This window comes from Lathyrus oleraceus, chromosome 4 (assembly GCF_024323335.1).
Source record: "Lathyrus oleraceus cultivar Zhongwan6 chromosome 4, CAAS_Psat_ZW6_1.0, whole genome shotgun sequence".
Taxonomy (NCBI): Eukaryota; Viridiplantae; Streptophyta; class Magnoliopsida; order Fabales; family Fabaceae; genus Lathyrus; species Lathyrus oleraceus.
The window spans coordinates 373,133,349-373,158,719 of NC_066582.1; the positions used below are offsets into that span (position 1 = coordinate 373,133,349).

Here is a 25,371-nt window from a genome sequence, read left to right on the forward strand (position 1 = left end):
AACCGGTGATCCTCCAACAAATCACAAGGGATTAATTTGTTCAACGCTAACAAACCTTGGATACACTTCCAAATATTTGCAATAACATGATATAAGAGGAAAAGAAGAAAGTGAGATTCCTCATGCCTCTAGCAAAAAGGACACACAAGATTGTGTTGACCCTACAACATGTCACACTTTGCTAGCTCGTCCCTTGTTCAGAAGCAATCTCCAGCTAATACTTTTAGATAAATCATTTTTAAAAATTTATGATTTCAACTAAGTTTTAATCTTCAACGGTATATATCTATATTAAAGGATGCTAAAATATGTCGTTCAATTTAAAAAAATGATTTAATTTTTTTAAAATATTTAAAAAACTATTTTTTATAAAATATTATATTTGAAAATACAAAATAAATATTTTATGTTTTTAAAAATTAAAGCACACTGTTCTTAAATTAAAACTCTTTTTTAGAGACTATTTTTTTTCCATTTAAATTAATTGAATGGAGATAGAAGAGGACTCAAACATTATATAATTATTTAAAATTATAAAATAATAAAGTAATTTAGAAAGAGAATTATTAAAGAGAATGAAATAATTAGATTTAATTAGATATTTTTTTCGTATACAACTTTAAAAATGCTAAGGGGCTGTTTGGAATACATCTTAAAAACTCTTTTTTAATTTTTAAAAATTTAAAATTTAAAAAATTGTTTGAATATAATATTTTGTAAAAGTATTTTTAAAAACTCTTTTCTATTTTTCAGTTTTTAAAAGCAAAAAAGTAAAACATCTTAGTTGTATTTTGCTCTTTACTTCTCAGTTTTTAGTATTTTTAAAATAAGATAGAAAAACGTATTTGAAAAAATATGATATTTCTTTTATTTATGTATGTTTTTTTATGCATAAGTAATATTTTCAAATATATTTATTTATTTTAGTTAATTTTTTTTTTTTGTTTTTCTTAATTATTTTCACTATATAACCTTTTTTTCTATTAAACGTGCAACCCTATTTTTTACTTTATTATTATTATTATTATTATTATTATTATTATTATTATTATTATTATATTTCTTAGTTTTATTTTAAATTCTTAAAATAATAAAAAATCATTTTTAAATAAATTTATTCACTATTTTAAAAATTAGATTGGTCATCAAATCAATAAGAGTACCGAATCACTAATTTATTGGTCGAACCACTATGTCATTGGTCGAACCGAATGATTAAACCAGATTAATCTAGGTAATTCGGTTGAATAAACTAGTCTCCATGAAGAAAATGTATAGTTATGAAATTGGTCGAACCAAATGATCCAGTCTCTAAAAAAATTACGAAACCTATAAATTTTTAAGATTTTAAAATATCATAATTTAACAAATTCATTCTATAAACTAAAATTCTAAACATAATCATCGCATACAACAAAATAGTACATAATACAAATATAAATAAAATAAACTCGAATAACAATATAATGCATTGTCTAGACAAATTAGATTTAAGGGGTGAAAGGTGTTCCAATTAAGTTTTAAGCCAAATCTTTTTATATTTTAAATTTTTTTTATCAAAATGGCGTCGTATTTTGTGAAAAAAGAGCAAGTAGTTAATCCGTCGATTTATAAAAATCGTCGGCTCTTCAACTTTTACCGATTTGATTGGTTTGGCCAATTCTCACTTATTAATAGGTTATCTGATCCACCAATCGAACCATAGCAATGACCCCTTTGATTTTTTATTCGACCGGTTCAATCGACAGGTCCAATGCGATTTCTAAAACATTGAATTTATCTCTTTGACTTTGAAATATTATATAGCTAAATTTTATTAATACTATTTTTTTTTCTTTTTTTAATATTCTCATAATTTATTTAAATTTAATTTATTTATTTTTGGTTTTATTATTTTTTTAACACAATGGTTTCTCCTTCATACTTTATATCACATTCTTCATAGTCATTACAACTTCATATATTTTCAAAAAGTTTAAACTATTAAAAATTATCAAATTTTTTGAAAATAATTAATTCCTATTTTGTTTAAGAGAAACGTTATTAAAAATAGTAATAAAAAAATAAAGAAAAATATTCATCAAACAAATGTTATGTGATTTGTAAAATTAAAAAATTGCTTTTACCCAATTATTTGTATTCGAAGAAATATCAATTAATTTTCTTAAGTTTATAATATTTTATTAAAAAAAATAGATTTTAAAAGTAGATGATAAAATATATATTTTTATTCTCTTCTTAAAACACTATTAAACAATTAGACTGTCAAACAAGTTTTTTCATTTTCATATTTTTAAAACAGTTTCTAAAAACTAGTTTATCAAACAATTTTTTTGTTAATTTTCTTTTTAAAAATAGTTTTTTAAAATAGATTTGAAAAACAAATTTTAAGAACTAAAATTGAAAAGTGTTTCAAACAGACCCTAAGTCTCCCCCCTTTCGTGGTATTGTATGAAAACTTGGACTTTTTTCCTTTCTTTTGAAGATATCTTGGTTCAAGGATCCATGCTTGTGAATAGAGGGTTAAATGTTCTCCAAAGAATGACTTAATCAATTAAAAAGCAAAATAATACTAACATCTAATCAACTAACATTTGACTAACGTTTACTCTCATTGCTTTTAATTTCAATTCGTTTACTTTATATTATTTAAGTTCAAGTCATTTATCATTCCATTTGCCATTTACATATCATTTAACTTATTTATGTTTATGCCATTTTCCCCTTGCTCACTTGAGTCATACATTGTGATTGTATATATTTTTTTGTGTATCTTATTTGTGTTTGTGGTCTTAGGACCCTAAAATACTTAATAAACAACAAAAAAACCCTAAAAAATGTTTGTGTGGACTGTTGGATTTGATCTGAGCTTTGGACTTATAATTAGGCAACATTCCCTATGTAAAATGACTTGGACAATGCCAACATTTCTGAAACCAAGACTATTGTGATCTGAGCTTTTATCTGATGCAAGTTTTGGGATCCACTTGAGTTTATCTGCTACATGGTCTTGATGCAAATGTTACTTTGAACCTGTGTCTAATGCCTTATTCTGAGCCATTCAAGAGTATGCCATCTGATACATGGAAGATTATGAAGTTGCTAGTTTGAATGTGGCTATCTTTATTTGATGCCTTGCCCTTCATTTTGCTACTTGCTTATTTGATATTGCTTGATTCAAAGTCGAAAGGAAAAGTGAGTTTCTATATGACACTCTTGTCTATTGGATTGCATTCCACTAGTCAGATCTTTTCAACTCTTAACTTTTAAATTTTTTCTCAGGATTAGTCTCTTCATCTCCTCCCATTTCTTAAATTTTAAATCTCCCCCCCCCTTTCAAAATCTTCTTTACTTGTGATTTATAAACTTAGACTTTATTGCAAATTAGAAACTTTGGCCTTATGCGATTGCATTTTCAAACTCTTTTCTTGAATCAAACTTGTAAATAAATCTAACCATATTGGCTTAAAAATTTCAAAAAACAAAAAAAAACTAACACTCATTCAAACTATTTTAGGCCCTTTGTGCCTCTTTTAAATTTAATTTTTTTGTTAAAAGAAATCCACTCACTTTGAAATTGTTACCACGAACTATGAGGTTTTAATCCCTCATTTTTATGTTGGTACGTAGGCACAAGTTCGAAGGTCTTTTCAAACACAAAAATATAACCAATGAATTCTTTTCTCATCCCCACACTCTATTTTTCTCAAATATCTTTTATACCAAAAAAAAACACACACATAAAAAAGGGCACCCTAGGACACTTTGGATAATAACACCTTCCCTCTGTGTAACCAACCCCCTTACCTGTAATCTTTGGCATTTTATTAGTTTTAATTTGAAAACTTCTTATCTATGGGTTTTGTTCGTACTTTTCCCTTTTCCTTTGGAAACAATAAAACCACAGTGGCGACTTTTGTCTTATTGACGTTAAGTTTATCCATAGCTTAATGGTCATGAATTTACCGCTATAGTCGGTACATGACCTTTTTAGGTCGGCACATGACCTTTTCAGGTCGTCACATGACTTTTTCTGGTCGGCATATGTACTTCATTTTTAAAGCTTGTAACGTTATGTTAGATGTGCTGACTGCATATGTTGACATATGACTTGTACAGGTCAGCACATGATCTTCATAGGTCAGCACATACTGCGAATTTTTTTCCCAAAAAACAATTTTTAAACCATTCAAACACTTCCTCTTGTACTAAAAACTTATGCAACAAAAATTCATCAAATAAATCCAATTCTCATGGTTATAGATTCCTAATTCATCATCTACTCCATAATTTTCATGAATCAACATCATATTATAACACATCATCATACTCATTATCTCTAAATCACCAATAACACAATAAAGGTTAAAGCCTTCAAACATCAATCAATGGCATAACATCATTAACAACATCAAAACAAAACATGAGCATACATATGGTACACCAATTTCATCATACAATCAACAATTGTAACACAAACATCAAAATTGAAATTAAAACACTCAATCCTAAGGAGGTTAAAGGGTTCTTTATTCTACCCTTCCATCACACCCCTTATTATTGAAACAATTTCTCACCCTTACCTCAATCCTTAGTAGAAATTCTGGTTTTGATGTGTTCTTTCATCCTAAAGCTCTTCAATAGAGTCCTTCCTATGCCCTACCTTTTGCCTCATTCTCTTCTCACCAAATTCTGATTTTTTCTACGTAAAAACTCTTCAACCTCTTACTAACCTTATCATCATTAACCTAATCTACCTCAATTATAAATTTCCACCATTTCCCTCACATAACCACTTATTTACTGCCATGCCCTTCTTGGCTCTAATTTTATTTTAATAAAAATAATACTGATAATATTCTCCTTTTATTTTATTATTTCTTCAAATAATAACATGAAAACATTATTTTAATACATTAAGTAGTTCTAAATGAATCTACCAACCTCTTATTACCCTCCACAATCTCTACCTAAGGGTCGCCCACCCTTGTCGCCCTAAAACATCCAAATTGTCACACAAATAATAATTAGATACACACATAAAATTACACTTAATTAATATAAAAAAAATTGTAGAAAACTAGGGTGTTACATCACAATATCCTCTAGGGCATCGACATCACCGCTACCATTGGTACCTTCTAGCATACAGGATTGAACTCTCTTGTTAACCATTGCTGAAGACGGCTAGTGGTAAGAGTGAAGGGTAACAATAACCAGGGTGATGGTGATGAAGATGGTGCGGCGCAAGTTAGTTTTACCGGGACCCATAATGGGAGTTACAATACTAGTAAAAAAGTATAGGCGTGCATGTTTCTCCCGTAAGGGTAGGGGGAATCACATACCTTAATAGGTATATTATAATGTGTTGTAGTTAAGGCTTGCTTATGATGGCAGGAAGCCATGTATCACGGTGTTTTATGGTAGTTTTAGGAGTCTTGCTCACGTACTATGCAAATGTGTGATGTGCTTAGGTATAAGCTGATGAGGGGTGTGCTCAGTATGAATTATGATCTGGCTAAGCACTATGTTTTAGGGTGTAAATGATCGATGCTTCCTCTCATGGGGGAGAAGTATTTGTAAAGACCTATTGGGCCTAGGGTTTGGGTAACCCTAAATGGAGACAACTATTTCCTCATGATCATAAGAGGTTACTGACTACCTAACATTTCAAGAGTAATAGAGGACTTTCTCTCTGTTGACTAACAACTTTACATGTCATGGGTGTCAAGGGCGAGTCTTTAGGTCTTCACCTAGGTGATACCACTTTTAGGCGAGGGCATCCTAATTTGAGATACTCACAATTATAATGCTTCAGTCATCCTGATTGCATTGTTGTAAAAAATTTAGGCCCATTTCCATATATTATCCTTAAATATCCCACTACAGTTTGACATTCAAGGATTTCCTCTTGAAGCTACATCTATGTTCCACTTAAGCCTATAAAAATACTAATTAACTTGTGATCTCACCTGATCAGGAGGGCCTTCCAAGGTCTTGGTGAATGGGCCGGATAATGAAATGAGAGGGGGGTGTACCTGCAAGGTGCTCCAATGCTTAAGTCAGAAAAGGTACAGAATGAGGTTATCAGAGTGTGAGTTAGAATACCTGCCCCTTTGCCATGAAAGGGGTATTTATAGTGAGCCCCCAGCGCTGGGCCAAGGCTCCTAATGGGCTGGATTAGCTAGGCCCAAGGAGGAGCTGCCAGGGGACGCGTAAGAAGCGTTAAGACCTAGACCAAAGTCTGCCCCCTGGTCCAACTGCCCCTATCCCTAAGGCGACAATATAGGGGAGTTGGGTGACGTGGTGAGTGGGATGCCGTTAGGGCTCTGCCCGACACAACTGAGGTGCCCGCGACGTGGGTTGACGGTGAGTGGATGGAGATCGTATGAGGAGGACCCGCTCGCTGTCCGACACGTGTTTAAGGGGCCGGGGAGACGTTCGTCGGGCGGACTGTCGTCCACCTGACGTGTCCTCGTGGTCGTGTGGACATGGCCGTTTGGACGTGGGCTTGGCGAGCATTGGGCCGTGCCGTGCCTAGGGTCATGGCCCAGTCCGGAACAGGAGCCCCCCAAGTCGAGTCTCTGAGCCAGAGGGATGACTTATGTTTCAACTAAGGGTTCCCCGAGACGATGGGGAAGCTTGATCGTTAGACAGGCGAGGTCGTACCAGACCTATTCATGACCGACCCTTTCTTCGGGAATGTCGGGGATGGAGGTGATCGGTTGATCTGCGCCTTCCTTGTAGTAAACGTGGGTATGACGCGGGGAGGTGGCGTCTTGGTGAGTCGAGGAGACGGATAGGTGCTCGGGTCGTTTCAGCTTCTCATCTTTGATAGACGTGTCTCAGAATTAGTGGGGTCGCTTCGTTTCGCGTGCAAAGACGGCGTAGGCAGGCTAGGCAATGATGACCTAGCGTGTTGGTCCACGTGCCAAGCCCTATAAAAAGGGGTTGAGTAACTTCATTTCCACTTTTTCTTTTTGCTCACGCGTTCATCGGAGTTCTCCACATTCTCTCTCGTTTGCTCTCTCAACCGTCTGGACCGCCGTCTCCGCCCGTCCTCCTATCTGAACCACCGTCTTCTACTCGGACACCACCGTACCTTTTCAACTTAACTATGTCAGGTATGATTTTCCACTGTGACCCATTCTTTTTCCTTGTTGTTTTCTGTCAAACGCATGCTATTTTCGTAGAGATGTGGTTAGGTTTAACTTAGGGACAGTGTAGTGGACTGTAGGTGTATATTAGATGGTAGAAAATAGGGTTGGGATCCTACTGTACCGGGCATAAACTTCATATGCCGGGCAACACTTGCATAGGTTGTATGAAGTTTATGCCCGGTCTCCATAGAATGCGCGCGCCACCGAGTTGAGCACGGTTAGTGTCCTTCGCCGCTACGCCCTTTCACTTGACCTGCGGTGGAAGGGTGGATTTGATACGACGTCGAATTCACTCTTTCTGTCTGCGTTTCAGGTGCTACCGGGCGCTTACGACCGAGGAAGGAAGATTCTGGGTCCTCCACCGACGACGCGACAATCGCTCGTCTCCCTGTCGGGGATGGGAGTGTCCGAGATGGTACCGAACACGCCTCCTCTTCCGGGCAGGTCGACTTCTCCTGGGTTGCGGACGAGCCCTTGGAGGAGGAATCAGACTTCTGTGACGAGGCCATCACTGCTCACGCTATGGTCGAGACCATAAGCCTGGAGGATCCACCAAACTGGTATTGCTGCGCCCCCAAGGAAGAAGACCGCATTTGTCATCATTTCCCGGGGAAGCAGTTCACCATGTATGAATTTGCTTTTCGCGAGGCGGGGATTAGACTGCCCTTCAACTCCTTCCAGATGTCGGTCTTCAAGTGGCTCCGGCTGGCGCCGTCCCAACTACATCCTAATGCTCTCGCATTTATGCGGGCATTCGAGTTAGTTTGCCAGTTCCTCGGCATTGGTTGCACCCGGGCTCTCTTCTTCCACGTTTTCCATCTCCAGAGGTCCGGTTCCCGTGGTCGCCACAGTTGGGTTTCTTTCAAGCAGCCCGTGCGTCTGTTCAAGACGTACGAGGATTCTGTTCGCCATTTCAAAAGCCGGTGGTACGTGGTGATGCCGATTACCCGGGCTGCCCTTCACTCTCTATACTACTATCAACGGGAACCCAACGGGGAGGAGACGCTGATGTCGAAGATACCGCTGAGGTGGCAGCGTGATCATTTCGATCTCTCCACGGCGCATTACCGGGTCAAGTACGCGATGCTCGGCGAGGAGGATAGGCTCGCGTACAAGAAGCTGGTCGATTACGTGCAGAGCTTCAGCTTGGGGTTCTGGGCGAATCGACAGGGCGTGCCCTACCTGGATGAGGCCGGGGAGCTAATCACCGAGACGCGTTATGTCAATACGAAGGCTCTGCTCGAGTGTGATACCGAGGAGGAAGCTCTGGCGTTATTGAGTAGGCAGACTTTGTTTAGCCTTTTATTTCTGTTTTTGCCCGTTTCGGTCGCTAATGTTTGTGTGTAATTTATTTGCAGGTGCCATGCCCAATGCTCGTGATCGGGTGCTGAAGCTAGCGAATCAGGTCGGCGCTCCTGATCGGGTGCCCAAGAAGAAGAAGAAACCTGTGGCCCGTGTCTCGGGGACTGCTGGCGATGCCGGGGTCGGTCCCTCGCAGGCGGCGAGCGTGATTCCTTCCTCTCCTCCTCGATCTAACCCGATCAACATTCCTGACAGCAGCCCGTCGCCAGCGGCTTCTCCCCTCCATAAACGGAAGCGTCCGGCTGGGCCTCTCACCAGGTCGTCTCCAGGAAGTCCGTATGGACCGGGCAGCTATCTTCTACCTCCCTGCTATGTGGAGCGGTCGTTCTTCAAGGCCGAGGAGTCGATTGTTGTGCCTGCGCCTGAGGCCAAGGCGATTCTGGACCAGGACGCTGCTGCCCGGAGAAAAGATCTGGCCAGGGATATTGCTGCTGTCATCCGGGTGATGGAGACGGCCATGGTTATGACCGACGCTTCGGTCTCCACCGCCTCGCTGGAGGATGCCCTTTTGCAGGTTCGGACAGAGAAGGAAAGACTAACCAAAGATCTGTCGGACTACAAAGAAGAGCATCAGCTGCAGGAAGGGCTGAGCCAGAAGCTGGAGGAGGTGGAAAAGGAGAGGGACCAGTTGAAGGCTGCTGTGGCGAGCTTGGAAGAGCAGGTGGTCGACCATCAGAAGCTGACCGAGGACAACGCTAGCCTACGGGCTCAGGTTGAGTCCCTCGAGGGAAAGGTCCGTCCTCTGGCAGATGAGACCGAGGAGGAACGCGCCCTTGGTTCGCGCGGTGAGCTGCTAGGGCATATTCGGACTCTCAACCAAGATCTCGTGGCCTGCTTCAAAGAGGGTTTCGACAATGCTGTCGAGCAGCTCGGGCTTCTGAACCCTGGGTTGGTGACAGCAGGGTCGGCCTATAACTACTGCGTCCGGGATGGTGAGATTGTCTGCCCGTTTGAAGTGGAGGAGGAGCTGGGGGGAGAAGAAGAAGAAGAAGAAGAGGATGAAGAGGTGCTCCGAGCGGAGTCTTAGTTTATCTGTTTTTTTTTTTTTTTTTGATTTCATTGTCATGGCCTGCGTGCCTTATGTATTTTGGCCTTCGGGCGTTTGTAATATGGCCTTCGGGTGTACTTGGCTTCGGCCGCTCTAATATATGAATATTCATTGTGCTCGTTTGTGTTTGATAGTTGTTTGTATGAATTCGTGCTCTGCTCGACTTTGTTAATCTCCTCGGTTTAGGGAACCGACGAAGTGTCGGGCTTTGTGCCCGTGGGTATCGAAACCCGGGTCCGTTGTTCGAACCCTGGTCCCGAGGCTTGGGCCCTCCCATCGCGAGCTGGGTGCCCTGCCAGTCCTGGTACTTCGACGTTGAGTCTTGGTCAAGATCTCAACCGTCGGGGAGGGTTGTGTGTGTTATGTGACCCCGGATCGTTCCCGGGTCTCGTGGTTCCTCCCTGGGGTTTTGGGGACGAAGAGCGTGGTCGTACCTTCCACGTCTCCCCGTGGTGTATTTAGCTGTAATACTGTCTAAGTTTTTCTGCGTTCCATGGTCGAGCGAGTTGTTCTCCTTGTAGGTTTTCTAGGTAATAGGCCCCGTTGCTCGTTTTGTCGCGGACGCGGTAAGGACCTTCCCAGTTGGCCGCCAGTTTGCCCTCTCTCGGGTTTTTCTGGTTTCTTCTGAGGACCAGGGTGCCGACCTGGAACTCTCTTTTTATGACTTTCGCGTCATGGCGTAGTGCTATTTTTTGTTTGAGGGTCGTTTCCCTGAGAGCTGCTTCGGAGCGTATCTCCTCGACTAGGTCGAGCTCGGCTCTAAGGGTTTCATCGTTCATTTCCTCGTCTAGGGGCTCCTCCGTCCTCCTCGTTGGCGCCCGTATCTCCACCGGGATGACTGCTTCGGTGCCGTAAGTTAGTCGGAACGGGGTTTCCCCGGTGGTAGAATGTGGTGTCGTGCGGTAGGCCCATAGCACGCTATGTAGCTCCTCGACCCATGCCCTCTTTGCCTCACCGAGTCTGCGTTTTAGGCCACGTAAGATTACCCTGTTGGCCGCCTCTGCTTGCCCGTTCGTCTGCGGATGCTCGACAGACGTGAAATGCTGTGTGGTGCCCAGGCTGGCGACGAAGTCCTGGAATCCTCCGTCCGTGAATTGTGTCCCGTTGTCTGTGACAAGTGCCAGGGGTATACCGAACCGAGCGAGGATGTTGCGTTTGAAGAACCGGAGAATGTTCTGCGCGGTTATTTTAGCCAGTGCCTCCGCCTCGATCCATTTGGTGAAGTAATCCACCCCGACGATGAGGTATTTATTCTGATATGATCCGGTGACGAAGGGTCCGAGGATGTCCATGCCCCACCACGCGAAGGGCCATGGGGAAGACAATGATTTGAGGTCGTTCGGGGGTGCGAGATGCATGTCGGCATGTCGTTGGCATTTGTCACATCTTTTGACGTGCTCTTTCGAATCGTTTTGCATGGTCGGCCAGTAGTAGCCTGCTCGAAGGGCTTTTCGTGCGAGCGATCGCCCGCCGAGGTGTTGAGCGTTAATTCCCCGGTGTATTTCTCCAAGTATGTCGGGGACTTTCTCTTCCTCGACGCATTTGAGTAGTGGGATGGAGAATCCTCTCCGGTAGAGTTTGCCTTCGAGGAGTACGTACGAGCATGCGCGTCGTTTGACAGTGGTCGCCTCTTTCGGGTCAGCCGGGAGTTCGTCTCGTGTGAGGTAATTGTAGATGGGTGTCATCCAACAGTGGGCATCTCCAATAGCGTTGACCTCGAGTGGAGGCGGTAGTTTGTCGATGCTGGGCCGCGGGAGAATTTCTTGGATTACTGATTTATTCCCACCCTTTTTCCTCGTGCTGGCTAGTTTCGAGAGAACGTCTGCCCGTGTGTTGTGTTCGCGGGGTATGTGTTGAACTTCCCATTTTTCAAATCTATCAAGTTTTTCTTTGACGAGGGACAAGTACCCGAGGAGGTTGTCGTTCTTGGTTTGGTATTCTCCTCGCACTTGTGAGGCCACGAGCTGGGAGTCGGTGGATATTTTTACCTCTTTTGCTCCCAGGTCCTCGGCTAACCTCAGGCCTGCGAGGAAGGCTTCGTATTCGGCTTGGTTGTTTGATGTTGGGAACGCTAGCGCTAACGATACCTCTATCAGGATCCCTTCTTCATTTTCGAGGATGATCCCGGCCCCGCTGCCTGATGTGCTAGAGGCGCCATCGACGAAGATCGTCCATTTGTGGGCGCTTTCTGCTGGAGTCGGGCAGTGGGTCATCTCCGCGACGAAGTCGGCCAGCGCCTGAGCTTTCAAGGCTTTCCTACTTTCGTATTGTATGTCGAATTCGGAGAGTTCTAGTGACCACTTGAGCATCCTCCCGGCCATATCCGGGCGCCCGAGCAGCTGTTTGATTGGCTGGTCGGTCCTCACCTTTATCGTGTGTGCGAGGAAATAATATCGTAGTCTCCTCGCTGTGTTGATGAGGGCCAGGGCGACCTTTTCGATTTGCTGATATCGGAGCTCGGGACCTTGGAGTGCTTTACTCGTAAAATAGATGGGCTTTTGTCCTTCGTCGGTTTCTCTTATTAGAACGGCGCTGACGGCCTCGGTCGCCACGGATAGGTATAAGTATAGGGTTTCCTTTTCTGATGGCCGTGATAAGACCGGGGGTTGGGATAGAACTTTCTTTAGATGGAGTAGCGCTTGCTCGCATTCATCGGTCCAGTCGAAGGTAGCCTCTTTGCGAAGGAGTCTGAAGAATGGCAATGCGTGCTGGGCGGACTTGGCGATGAAACGGGAGAGTGAGGCGAGCACTCCATTGAGCGACTGGATCGATTTTTTGGTTTTCGGGGTCGGAAACTCCGAGAATGCCCGGCATTTGTCGGGGTTGGCCTCGATCCCTCTTTCGGTGAGATAGAAACCGAGGAACTTGCCTGCCCGGACTCCGAACGTGCATTTCTCGGGGTTGAACCTCATTTTACACTGTCTCGCCTGCTCGAATACCTTCGTAAGGTGTCGAGCATGGGTTATCTCTTCGTGTGATTTGACGATCATGTCGTCCATGTATACTTCGAGCATGTCCCCTATTTCGTCCTTGAAGACTTTGTTCATCATGCGTTGGTATGTAGCGCCAGCGTTCTTGAGCCCGAACGGCATCACGTTGTAATAGTAATTGCCCGTTGGGGTCATGAACGCTGTGTGTTTCTTGTCTGCGGGCGACATAGGGATCTGGTTGTATCCACTATATGCGTCCATGAAGGACAAGAGTTTAAAACCTGCAGAGTTGTCAACGAGCGAGTCTATATTAGGGAGGGGGAAAGCATCTTTCGGGCAAGCCCTATTAAGATCAGTATAATCAACACACATACGCCATTTTCCATTATTTTTCTTAACGAGGACTACATTAGAGAGCCAGGTTGTGTACTGGGCTTCAGAAATAAAATTTGCCTCTAAGAGGTCTTTTACAGCTCGCTCGGCAGCCTCTGCCTTTTCGGGCGATTGCTTGCGTCTACGCTGTGCTATGGGCTTGGCTGCCCGGTCTACAGCTAGCTTATGACGCGCGATCTCGGGGTCCAGCCCGGGCATTTCTGCGGCATTCCACGCGAAGAGGTCGGAGTTCTCTTTGAGGCATGCTACTAGCTCTTCTCTTGTCTCCTCGGGTAGTCCCTTACCTATCTTCACCGTCCTTTCCGGATCGTCCCCAAGAGGAATGAGTTCGAACTCCCCGTCGGGGATTGGTCGGACCGGGTGTTCGAGAGAGCGTTCCTTGGGGAACCTCCCCTCTTCGGTCTCGTCCAGCCCGATGCGACAGTCGAGGTCGATGGCGTTGACTCCTCGGGTGGGATCCTCGGCCTTGAGTTTTTTGTTATTGCAGTTGCTCTTCGTGCTGACTACGGCCTGTCCTTTTACTGCGGCGTCGTAGCATCGCCGGGCTGCTTCGATGTCACCATGGATGGTGACCACACGTCCCAATTTGGTGTAGTATTTCATCTTCAGGTGGACGGTGGATGGGACCGCAGTGAGTTCGGCCAGTGTCGGGCGTCCAAAGATGCAATTGTAGAGAGACGGACAGTCTACGACCAGGAATTGGATTTTGACTTCCCTGGCCGTTTCTTGTTCGCCGAAGGTGACGAGGAGCTCAACATATCCCCACGGTCTGGTTGTTGCTCCGTTGAATCCTTGGAGATCTGATCCGACGTAGGGGGCTAAGTTGGTCTTGTCTAGCTTCAGAGTCTTGAAGAGGTGGACGTACATGATATCCACTGAGCTGCCTTCGTCGACCAGGATGCGTCGTACGTCGAATCGGGCCATCTTTGCTCTTATCAATAGTGGGATGGCCGAGTTCGGGGATCCGCCCGGGAGTTCCTCCAGGAAGAAGGATATTGGGTTGGATTTTCCCCGGTATTTTGTCAATGTCGCTTTCTGCTCGGGGGCAGTCAGTAGGAGTTCGTCGAACTTACGTTTGACGGAGAGGGCCGCGGATTCCCCGTTAGTTCCTCCTCCTGATATCACCAGTGTGGTAGGGAAGTCTTCCCAGGGGCTGAGTGCAGTGATCTTGCCCTCGGGCAATGGTTCGGGGAGGAAGAAATCTTCCGGTCGTGACACGCAGAGGGCCACTTGATAGGGAGAGTTGTCGGGTGGTGTGTTTTCCCGGGGTCTCTTCTTCTCTGGCTCGTCGTGTCTGGGAGCCTCGTTCTTCCTCGTATACTGCTTCAGGTGCCCCTCTTGGATTAAAATTTCTATCGCATCCTTCAGGTGGACGCAGTCTTCGGTCACGTGCCCGTGACTTCTGTGGAACCGGCAGTACTTTGATTTGTCGGTGTGGGGTTTTGGTGCAGACGGTTTTGGGAACCTGACCCTGCCCTGCTTAAATTCAGAGTTGATACATTCTGCGAGGATGCGCTCTCGAGGAGCCGTCAGTAAGGTGTACTCGCTATATCTGCCCGCGGGGCCTCTTCCTTCCCGGAGCTCGCGAGGTCTTTCTTCTCTTCGTTTGTCCCCGTTGCGACGGGAAATGCTCGTGTCCTCGCGTTTTGAGTGCTCGGTCTCCCCAGCGTTACGTCCGCTGCGGGCATTGTGTGCCACCTGCTTTTCCTCGTATCTGATGTAAGCTTGGGCTTTATGCAGGAGCTCGTTTAAGGTGCGGGGAGGCTCGATCCCTACGGCCCTGCTAAGTTCACTGCCGGGCAAGAGACCTCTCTCGAGGAGATACTTCTTCATGTGCTCGGTGGTATCTACCTCGACAGCTTCCTGGTTGAATCGCTCGATGTATGAGCGCAGTGTTTCATTCTTCTTCTGCACTATGGCTTCAAGGGTCGCCTCAGTCTTGGGGTGACGACGGGAAGCTGTAAAGTGCCGGGTGAACATGGACCTCATGACTCTCCATGACGTAATGGACTCAGGGGCCAAGCTTTTGTACCAGGCCATGGCCCCTTTCCTGAGGGTCGTTGAGAACAGTCGGCATTTGAGGTGCCCGGTTATATCATTGCGGTAGTCGAGCATCGCGTTGACGTTGTCGACGTGATCGTCGGGATCTGTCGTCCCGTCGTACACAGCTAGGTTTGGCGGTTTCTCCATGCCTTTGGGGAGCGGGGCTTCCATTATTGCCCGAGATAGGGGGCAATGCAAATCTTCCTCGTCGCTCCTTAAGGGAGACAGTTCGTTGTTGTCGGGGCTGTGCCCGCGCCTTGGTGATGTTCTCGCTCGACCACCGTCACGACGGGCGCGTGCCCTGCTGGCGTGGGGTTCGGGAGAGCGACGTCCTCGCTTCTTCGTTGGCTCCGAACGTTGTTGTATCCTACTCACCGGCTGGGGCCGGGCCTCTTGTCGTTCGGCTTCGAGGGCCACGATTCGTTCGTGCTGCTGGTGGAGCATAGAACCGGCCTGATTGAGGGCATTCACCATGGCAATCATTACGGCGTCTCCTTCAACGGGAACGGGAATGGGATGAAATGTCTCTGCCCCTAAATTGTGGGCGTGAGAGGCATCTCCGTTGTTTTGGGGCTCTGGAGACGGGGTGGATGGATGACCGTCCCGAACGTCCGCTTCATGGGATGGCGGGCCGTCGTCCATGTTGTAGTTGACGAGGGGACGGCTGTGATCGCTATGTTGTTCTCCGGCCATGTTGGAAGGACAGAAATAAATGAGCTTTTGATCCTCGTTTGACGAAGATGGGGATAGCTAGTTCCCACAGACGGCGCCACTGATCTCACCTGATCAGGAGGGCCTTCCAAGGTCTTGGTGAATGGGCCGGATAATGAAATGAGAGGGGGGTGTACCTGCAAGGTGCTCCAATGCTTAAGTCAGAAAAGGTACAGAATGAGGTTATCAGAGTGTGAGTTAGAATACCTGCCCCTTTGCCATGAAAGGGGTATTTATAGTGAGCCCCCAGCGCTGGGCCAAGGCTCCTAATGGGCTGGATTAGCTAGGCCCAAGGAGGAGCTGCCAGGGGACGCGTAAGAAGCGTTAAGACCTAGACCAAAGTCTGCCCCCTGGTCCAACTGCCCCTATCCCTAAGGCGACAATATAGGGGAGTTGGGTGACGTGGTGAGTGGGATGCCGTTAGGGCTCTGCCCGACACAACTGAGGTGCCCGCGACGTGGGTTGACGGTGAGTGGATGGAGATCGTATGAGGAGGACCCGCTCGCTGTCCGACACGTGTTTAAGGGGCCGGGGAGACGTTCGTCGGGCGGACTGTCGTCCACCTGACGTGTCCTCGTGGTCGTGTGGACATGGCCGTTTGGACGTGGGCTTGGCGAGCATTGGGCCGTGTCGTGCCTAGGGTCATGGCCCAGTCCGGAACAACTTGTATGATTTTAGGTGCGGGAGGAGGTCGATATTTAATGTCAAAGGATTTAATAATTGTAAAATCATGAATTGAAGAGTACATGTGTCTCTTGAAAGAAGTAGATTCTATATAGATTAATTATTTAACATGAAGACTGTCTATATCAAAGTTAATATTACCATTTTGAAATATGATATCATTTCGTGTGTCCCAAATTTAAAAAAAAATTATTATGATGAAATTAAAAATTAATACTTCTGAATTATATTGAAGATAAAGAATTAGATGATAAACAATCCAAAAGATAACAAAAATATCCATTGGAAAATGACATTTTTTAATCTATTAAGATTATTATTTTATAATTTATTATTCATAGTATTTAAACATTTTAAAAAAATTCTAAATTTTCATTTATTATATTTTATTTTTATTAATAAAATAATATTTTAAAAGTGTTAAATTGAAATACTTTAGCTTATTGTTATGAAACAAAATTACTTTTTCTCTTTATTTTTTATTTTTGATATTTATTTTGAATTCTATTGATTACCAATAAATGCTTATTTTAATTGATTTTATTTTATTTTTTCATTATAACTTTTTTTAGTTGAAGAAAAGTTAAATAATATATTTTTTAAAATACGTCAGTCATAACGTAAAGGAGTTAAAGTCTAGATTGTTCTAGTTATTTTTTCTCAAGAAGTTATAAAGGTTGTTTTTACTATTTGAAGATTAAATTGGATATTTTTTTCATGGGACTAAAATTATTTTTCATTCTAACTTAAATAAAGATAGAAGGAGATTCAAACATGTAATTATTAAAAAAATTGAAATAATAAAATAATTTAGAAAGAGAATTAAAATAAAAAAGAAATATTATAATATAAAAAAATATTATAATACAAGTTTGTGAGCACATCAATTCCCTCAGTATGTATATGTATATGTGTCAAAAACACTAAAGTCGAAAATTAAAATAAAAAGCAATAATTATAGTCAAAATATTATAATACAAATTAAAGTAAAATTATTATAGTCAAATCAAAGTCAAAAAGAAATATTATATTCTTTATCTTATCAATATTTAAGCCTCTATTTAAAAATTAAAAAAAAATCAAAAAGAAATATTATAGTCAAAAACAAAATCATATTAATTAACATACATTGAACAAAAAAGAGATATTCATATAGGACTTATCTTGGGTCTAGAATAATACTAGAATAATATAATAAAAATATTATAATCACTATATTTTTAATTTGAATTTTTTTTCTTATAAGTTCATTCTTCATGTCACTTTCCTATAAGAATCAAATAATTGTGCAATATAGACATCATTCACACTCATCTATCGTATCAATATCTCTCTTTTAATATCAATTCTACTTGCTTATCATAATCACCCATTACATGGAGAGTACAATTGTTAAAAAGAAAAGAACAATGAGGAGAAGGAAACCCAAATCCTTATTCAATAACCTTCCCATTATACTTCAAACAGAAATCTTTCGTAAGCTATACATGAAAGAAAAATCAAATGCCATGTGTGTCTCGCATTCATGGCGTAATCTCATTCTTACCACAACACTACCAACAAAGAATCCATTAGATCCACTGACGGAGGCAGTCATTTCTCCTAGTCCATATATGGATATTGAACAACTTTTTAATTGGTGCTCATTAGTGATGGGTTGCAGGATCGGGCCTAAAAATCTGATAGACACATGTAATGGATTACTCTTATTTTGTCATAAAGATGGTCAGGCAGATAACATAGTTCATGGTGTATATCATTACTATGTCATGAATCCAGTAACAAAACAATGTGTAGCTGTTCCGAAGCCTGTTCCGAAGCCTGTAGGACAAACATCTGGAGGGTATTCCTATGCTGCTCTAGCATATGACAATGAAGAATCTTGGTTTTTCAAGATCGTACGTTTTCAAGGTCATCGTCATATCAATATTTTCTCCTCTATGACTGGTATTTGGACTACATTAACTATTTACTTTCCAGAATATATTAACGATTCTTTTTGGGTCAAAAAGTCTGTTTACTTAAAATGCTCTATTTACCGACTCTCGTCTTCAGGACATTTATTGAGAATTAAAGTTGATCCTCAAGAGAATGTCTCGAAACAAACCGAGGTGATAGAACTTCATCCAAATTGTCTTTTTGATGATTCACATCGGAAAATAAGTTTGAGAGATGGAAAGATCTTCTTAGTCTTATCAAGAGGTGTGAAATTTATGTGCTTTGAACTTATTGAATGTGTTACAGATGGTGTTAGCACTTACACATGGCACATGAATCTTAGCAAAGAGAATAAAAAATTGTTACCTTTCAATACCAATGGCGAGTTCTTGTCCATTTGCCCTTCTAATGATATGGCGTTTTTCAAGATTAAAAATCTAATATATTTTTACTTATATAGTTTAAATGGTAACAACAACAAGGAAATTGGAATTGGAATGGTTAGACAGAATCGAATTGTGTTTGACTACATAAGAACATGTGGACAACAATTGTTTGAATGCTTCATCCCTTTTGCATGCGGCTTAGAAAAGGAGGTAATTAATTATATTTACTTTTAAAAATATATATTTGCAATTTAATTAATTTCTTTATTCTTTTAGTAGCTTGTTTATTATGTGAGAATATATATATATATATATATATATATATATATATATATATATATATATATATATATATATATATATATATATATATATATATATATATATATATATATATATATATATATATATATATATATATATATATATATATATATATATATATATATATATATATATATATATATATATATATATATATATATATATATATATATATATATATATATATGATTTTGAATTTTAGTATATGATTTTAAAAATTAATAGGATTGATTTACGATATATTTATTATTTGTCTTCGTTATTTTAAAATATTTATTTTTTGTTTACAGAATAAAAGAAAGTTTCAACGGTTGTTCGTTCCAAAGTGAATATTCAAGAAAGAAGACATTTTAATTATCTTAATTGTTGTTACCAGTCTTCTATTTGATATTTTTAAATAGTATAATTTATTTGATCTTATTTATCTATTGAATTTATCATCAATACATTGTATCTTTAATGGTGAAATGACATTTGTGCTGTGTGCACAGGAAGTTGAATTTTAATTTATTTAAAATTTTAACAATATGAATTTATTTTGTCTTTTTATGTTCAAATATCATGATTCTTAATTGAAATATGTAGGTTTTAAAGTTAAAATCTCACTGTCTATATATAAAGTAATGTGAGAGGCCAGACTCATTTTAGTTCTTCACGAAAACTGCAAAATTCAAATTAGTCTATAAGAAAATAAGATCTTATATAATCTCTTACAAGATTTAACCGAGGTATATTAGTCCTCTATTAATATTTTTTAACTGATTTTTTTCTTTTTTTATAACCGCAATTGGACTAACATCTATATTATAACCAGTGCATTTTTAATAACTAAGTCGACAACCATATTAAATTTTATTTTATATTTTTAAATACTAAATATATTTTTATTTTTATCTTCAAGTTTATTTTTAAACAATTCAAATTTAAAAATATTAAAAAAAGACTAAAATTTAAAATGTAATTGATCTGTAATGTGTGTTATTTATGTCACGTGCATTTTTTTAATAACTATACATACAATTATGCTATATTTTATCTTTTATTTTTAAATACTAAATTAATTTTTATTTTTAAAATTAATTTTAGTTTTAAACAATTCATATTTAAAAATATAAAAAAAATCAAAGTTTGTTCGAAGAAGGAAATAAATCCAAGGAAGTTTAAGCCCCTTCAAGTTATATGGTAGTCTTTTTACCACTAGACTAATCAATGTTGTTAATATTAAAATTTGTAAAGTATTTAATTAATTCAAATTCAATAATAATTAATAATTTAATATTAATCCAATTAGATATTAATCAATTTATTTCTATTTGATTAATTATATTTAATATTTATATTTGATTTTTTTATTTTTAAATTTCTATATTATTTTTAAATTTCTATATTATTTTTAAATTTGTAATAAGTTTAATCAATTTATTAATTTAAGTTTGTGTATTTTTTCTTAAATTTGTGTAATATCTCTAATGATGAATGTAACGCCCCGATTTCGATTAATTTATTTAATTGATTTTTGTTTTACTTTTATTTAATTGTTTAGGAGATTTAGTAATCTTTTTAATTAATTGATCGGTGATAACATGTGTTATGTGATTTTATTGGGTTTATGGGATTTTAGTGTAGTTATTTGATTATAATTATAGGATAATAATTAAATATAATAAAATAGGAGAAATAGTAGAATTGTGAGTGTTGGGTGGAAATTAAAAATATTTAAAGATGTGAGATAGTTTGGAGAAAGTAGAGAAAAGTTAAGGACAAATATAAAATAATTAGAAATATAAAAATTAGGTTATATTAATATGATGGGTTAGTGGAGCAAACTTGTTAGTACGTAGAAGTTTGGGAATTGAAAAAAAAAAGACAAGTCTGAGAAGAAAAGAACAAAGACTTAAGAGAGAAGGAGAACACCATAGCTAAAGTTTGAGGAGTTCCTGAAAATTCAGGTAGTGGGAGGACTACTTGAATATAAGTGTATTACATGAAGGTTTTTACACTAAAATTCAGTAAACAAGTGTTAATCTCTTATTAAAGGTAATTTGAAGGGTCAATTAGAGAATCGTAGGACATAATGCTAAAACATTTTCTTTATAGTTTTGGTTGAGATAAGATTGATTTCGACTTGGTCGAAATAGTTATAAAAAAAGTGTTAAAAAATGTGATTTTGTTGGGTGCAAGTGTGAGCGGTTAAAGTCCCACATTGTTGATGAATCGGTGAAATGTTGAAATTAAAAGATAAATTACTCACTTACCTAACACCTTAAGATTTTGGGTTGAGATATGGTGTCTCCCTCTCTTGTTGTCCTAAAGCATTAGTCTCATTGGTGCTCTCGATTCTCCCGGACTCCCCAATAGTATTTTGAGTTGAGATGTGATGTCTCCCTTTCTTGTGGTCCTGGAGCATTAGTCTTATTGATTCTCCTGACTCTCCTGGACTCCCCAATAGTAAGACGTTAACCACTCACGCTTGCACCTAACATTCTCCCCTACAAGTGTGAGTCTCCCACATCTTATGACATGATCCAACACCGGATCCATCTCCCGCTCCCCTAAAAATCTAAACCATGACTCTGATACTACTGTTGGGGAATCCCATGCATGAATGTGACCAATGCTCCAGGATCACAAGAGAGGGAGACACCACATCTCAACCCAAAACCTTAAGGTGTTAGGTAAATGAATAACCTCTCTTATAAATCCAACATTCTATTCATTCATAGGCAATGTGGAACTTTAAAACACTCACACTTATGGGGCTGAATATGAGTGCAAGTGCGAGTGGTTATAAGTCTCACATTACCTATGGATGGTAAAATTTTGGTATGCAGATTCTGGGTGTCGTACACGATGTCACGACACCTGGGTTAACACATTATCACACCATAAACAGTGTTAGCATTTAAATAACAGTGCAATAGGAAATAACACAAGTAGTTGTTAACCCAATTCAGTGCAACATCACTTACATCTAGGGGTTGTCAAGGCAGGAAGGAAATCCACTATCACAAAATTAGTTTGAAGTTCTAAACAACCTCAGGTTTTACAAATTTCTTACCTAATTTCTACCTGTGGATATTTCTATCTAAGACTCTCATAGATATGAGACCCCTCTCACCTTCCTTTAACCATACAACAACTTATAACAGAAAAATACAATTCACTCTTACTTAAAAGCTTCTGAGGGATTGATAGTTACAACTCAATAAACCAGGTCCAATTCAAGTATCGAGGAGATACTCGAATGGCTCACACAATACAAAGACACGAAGCCCTAATTTAGATAATATTCTGCACTACTTCTTAGGTTTAGAAATGATTTATAAATAGTCGTGGAAAGACATGAGCTTTATGCTTGATTCACAACAGATCCAAGGACTCTGCACAATCTTTTGCAGATTTGATTTCAATCAGATCAAATGTTTCCTAAAATGTTTTGACATCTTTACTTCATAAACAAGTCAGGGCAAAACAATCTCTTGCTTTTTAGAAAACGCTCAACATAATTCATGAACTAAATCTTCAGATAAACCATAAAAGGAAACAAATCTCACAAGATACTAAAATAGATCACATTGCAATCTTGAACCAACATGTCAGGGCATCTTCTTCAACATCTAAGAATAATACTTGTTTTTTCAAAATGCATCCAACCACTACATATCAGACCTAACAATCTCCCCCTTTGGCAAATTTTGGCTAAAATAACCTTTGCATATACCAACAAGAATGAGGGTAAGGATCATAGTAATAAACCCTCATGCAAACAACAAAAATCATTTTTCCCTTAAGAACACTAGAGGCAGGCACAACGGAAAAGAATTACCTCTTATTAGAGAGGTAAACTCTCACACGAAGATCTTGCCTAAGAGAAAAATAAATTCTCTTTAGTCACAATGTAAGGATATTATTCCTGACATTACTAACATCAACAACCCATTCGTAACAACACAAAAAAAAGACGTTCCCCCTGAGTAGTAAGTCCATGGGCAAGAGCTACCCCAAGAGTTACTCCCCCTCCATACACCCCCCTAGTTGGCAAGAGGAACTAATCAGATCAATAATAAAAAAAAATCAAGCACAATTATAACCACAACTATATACTCCCCCTTTTAGCCAAAAAGTTGACAAGAATAACCAAACATCAGAGTTAGCAGATTAGGCAAAAGCGAGTTTGCAAACCAAACACAACCAAGTGCACTTTAAAGTGCAAAAATATTCAGGGCATAGCCCACAAAAAAAACAAAAGAACAAACAACACACAAAAGAACTAGAGTGCTTCAATCCTTATCACTGCTGGTAGTGTCTTCATCATCACTTGTATAAGAAACTCTGGACTCCGGCGATGCGCTGGAAGTGTTCAGAGCCATTAATCTGTTTTAAATTGTTTTAATCTCACGCGTTGGTTCTGAATACCATCCATGTGGCGCATTGACTTAAGTCCACGGTGGAAAGCGCGCTGAGGACCACTTGATCTGCCACCTCAATTAATGAGGGAGATCAAGTGGTCCACATTTTTTTGTTATTTTCTGATTTTCTTTTATTCCTTTTATTTTCATTAATTCATATTAATTTTAATATTGATCCAAAAAATATGAGAGTTTCACCAAAAAATTTCAAAAAATTTCCTTTTTCATATTCTGAATTAAAATTATTTTTTGGATCATTATTAATATTTTTCATGATTTAATTGATTTTGCATTTGTTTTTAATTATTTAAAAATGCTTTTAAGTCTTTAAAAATTCTGAAATTTTTTCTCCAAGGTCCTTTGACCTATGATAAATCTCATGGCCATTTCTTTGGTGTTTTGATGAGGTTTTAGGAATTTGACAAACCATATTTAATTTAAATGCCTTATTTTAGTATTTTTAATTTGAATAAATGTCAAATAATTTTGTTGACCAATTGTGATGACTTGTTTGAGTTTGACTCTTATTGTTGGGCCTTGGTCAAGGTTGATTTGATTTTGTCAAGTTAATATCATTGGATTTAGGGGATTGATGGAATGTACATTCCATCTCCCAAAATGAATGGATGATATTAATTTGATAAAACTCCTCCTTTGGTTAATTTGAGTTTTGATCCATTCCCTCCCCTCTTCATCTCATCCCCTTTCTTTATGCATTCATCTCATTTGGTCTATGATATCTCAAAGTCCTAAAGCTAGTTGATTGAAAAATTAACATGAGTATGGATGAGATTAGGCCACTTCTTTTGCATACTTCTTTTTGTGTGTGGTATGTTTCATGAGCATAGTCCATTATACTATGTCTATAACATGCATTAACACCAAAATTCTATTGTCCGGCCTCAAATAGTTATGACTTCTACATAATTCCAATTACGATTGCTTAACATATCGCTAAATTTGTGACACAAAAGGCATAGCATTCTAGTTAGTGTGATTGTAAGTCTCCCCTCTTTCATGGTATTGTGTGGAAACTTGGCCTTTTTTCCTTCCTTTGGAAGATGTCTTGGCTCAAGGATCCATGCTTGTGATAAGTGGGTTGAGTGTTCTCCAAAGAATGTCTTAAAATGAAAGGCAAAAGCAAAATAATACTAACTTCTAATTTATTAACAACTAACTTTTAATTTCAAGTCATTGACTTCAATATCATTTAATTTTAGCTTTTATTCATTTGCCATTATTCATACCATTCTAATTTTTTATGTTAATGCAATTTTCCCTTTGTTCACTTAGACCATATTGTGTGATATGTCTTGTTTGTGTATACTTTGCTTGTTTGTGTGGTCTTTGACCACTAATGTACATGATAACAACAAAAACTGTAAAAAAACTCTTGTGTGGACTATTGGCTTGATCTTGGACAAATGGATGCTAAAGGACTTGGCCAATGCCAACTTATTGAGAAACCAAGTGCTTGCAATTTGAAACTTCATCTGATACATCATTCAAGATCCCTCTGAGTTCATCTGAAACATGATCATTGTGAAGTTGTTATTTTGAACCTATGACTTGTGGAATCCCTCTGTTACATGGGCTAATGTTAATAAGATCATGGAATGGCTAGAGCTTGGATGTGGCTATCTTTATTTGATGCCTTTGCTCTTCAAGATAATATAATTGTGCATTTGTGTGTTGCTTGATTCTAAATGTCCAAGGGAATTCTAGGTTTCTATTGACATTCTTGTATATTGGATTGCTACTCATTTGGTCAGATCTTTTCAACTCTTAACTTTTAATTTTGTACATAGGATTAGTCTCTTCATCTTCTCCCCATTTCTTAAATTTCAAAATCTCTCCCCCCCTTTTCAAAATCTTCTTTGATTGAACTTATTTTGTTCCAAGGTTTGACCACTCTGCAGAAAGATAGAAACTTTGACCTTATGCCATTGCATTTTCAAACTTCTTTTCTTAAATCAAACTTGT

The 25,371-nt window shown here is 39.5% G+C and overlaps 2 protein-coding genes across 4 annotated transcripts; one reads left to right on the top strand and one right to left on the bottom strand.

Annotated features, from left to right (window-relative positions):
* Positions 1–10,028: 10,028 nt before the first annotated feature.
* LOC127137553 (uncharacterized) lies at positions 10,029–15,629 on the bottom strand. Its single transcript, XM_051064012.1, has 2 exons — positions 11,937–15,629; positions 10,029–10,586 (listed from the first exon to the last, which is right to left on the bottom strand). The coding sequence occupies exons 1-2, from the start codon at positions 15,627–15,629 to the stop codon at positions 10,029–10,031; spliced, it is 4,251 nt and encodes a 1,416-aa protein (XP_050919969.1).
* A 1,985-nt stretch (positions 15,630–17,614) lies between these two features.
* On the top strand, positions 17,615–19,468 carry LOC127135558 (uncharacterized). 3 transcript variants are annotated; one of them, XM_051062225.1, is made up of 3 exons: positions 17,615–18,278; positions 18,387–18,865; positions 19,270–19,468. In XM_051062225.1, the coding sequence occupies exons 1-3, from the start codon at positions 17,708–17,710 to the stop codon at positions 19,306–19,308; spliced, it is 1,089 nt and encodes a 362-aa protein (XP_050918182.1). In that variant the 5' UTR covers positions 17,615–17,707; the 3' UTR covers positions 19,309–19,468. The 3 variants fall into 3 exon arrangements, with proteins under 3 accessions (XP_050918182.1, XP_050918183.1, XP_050918180.1); XM_051062226.1 differs by lacking the exon at positions 19,270–19,468 and having other exon boundaries at positions 18,387–18,442; positions 18,576–18,865; XM_051062223.1 differs by having other exon boundaries at positions 17,615–18,865.
* Positions 19,469–25,371: the final 5,903 nt, after the last annotated feature.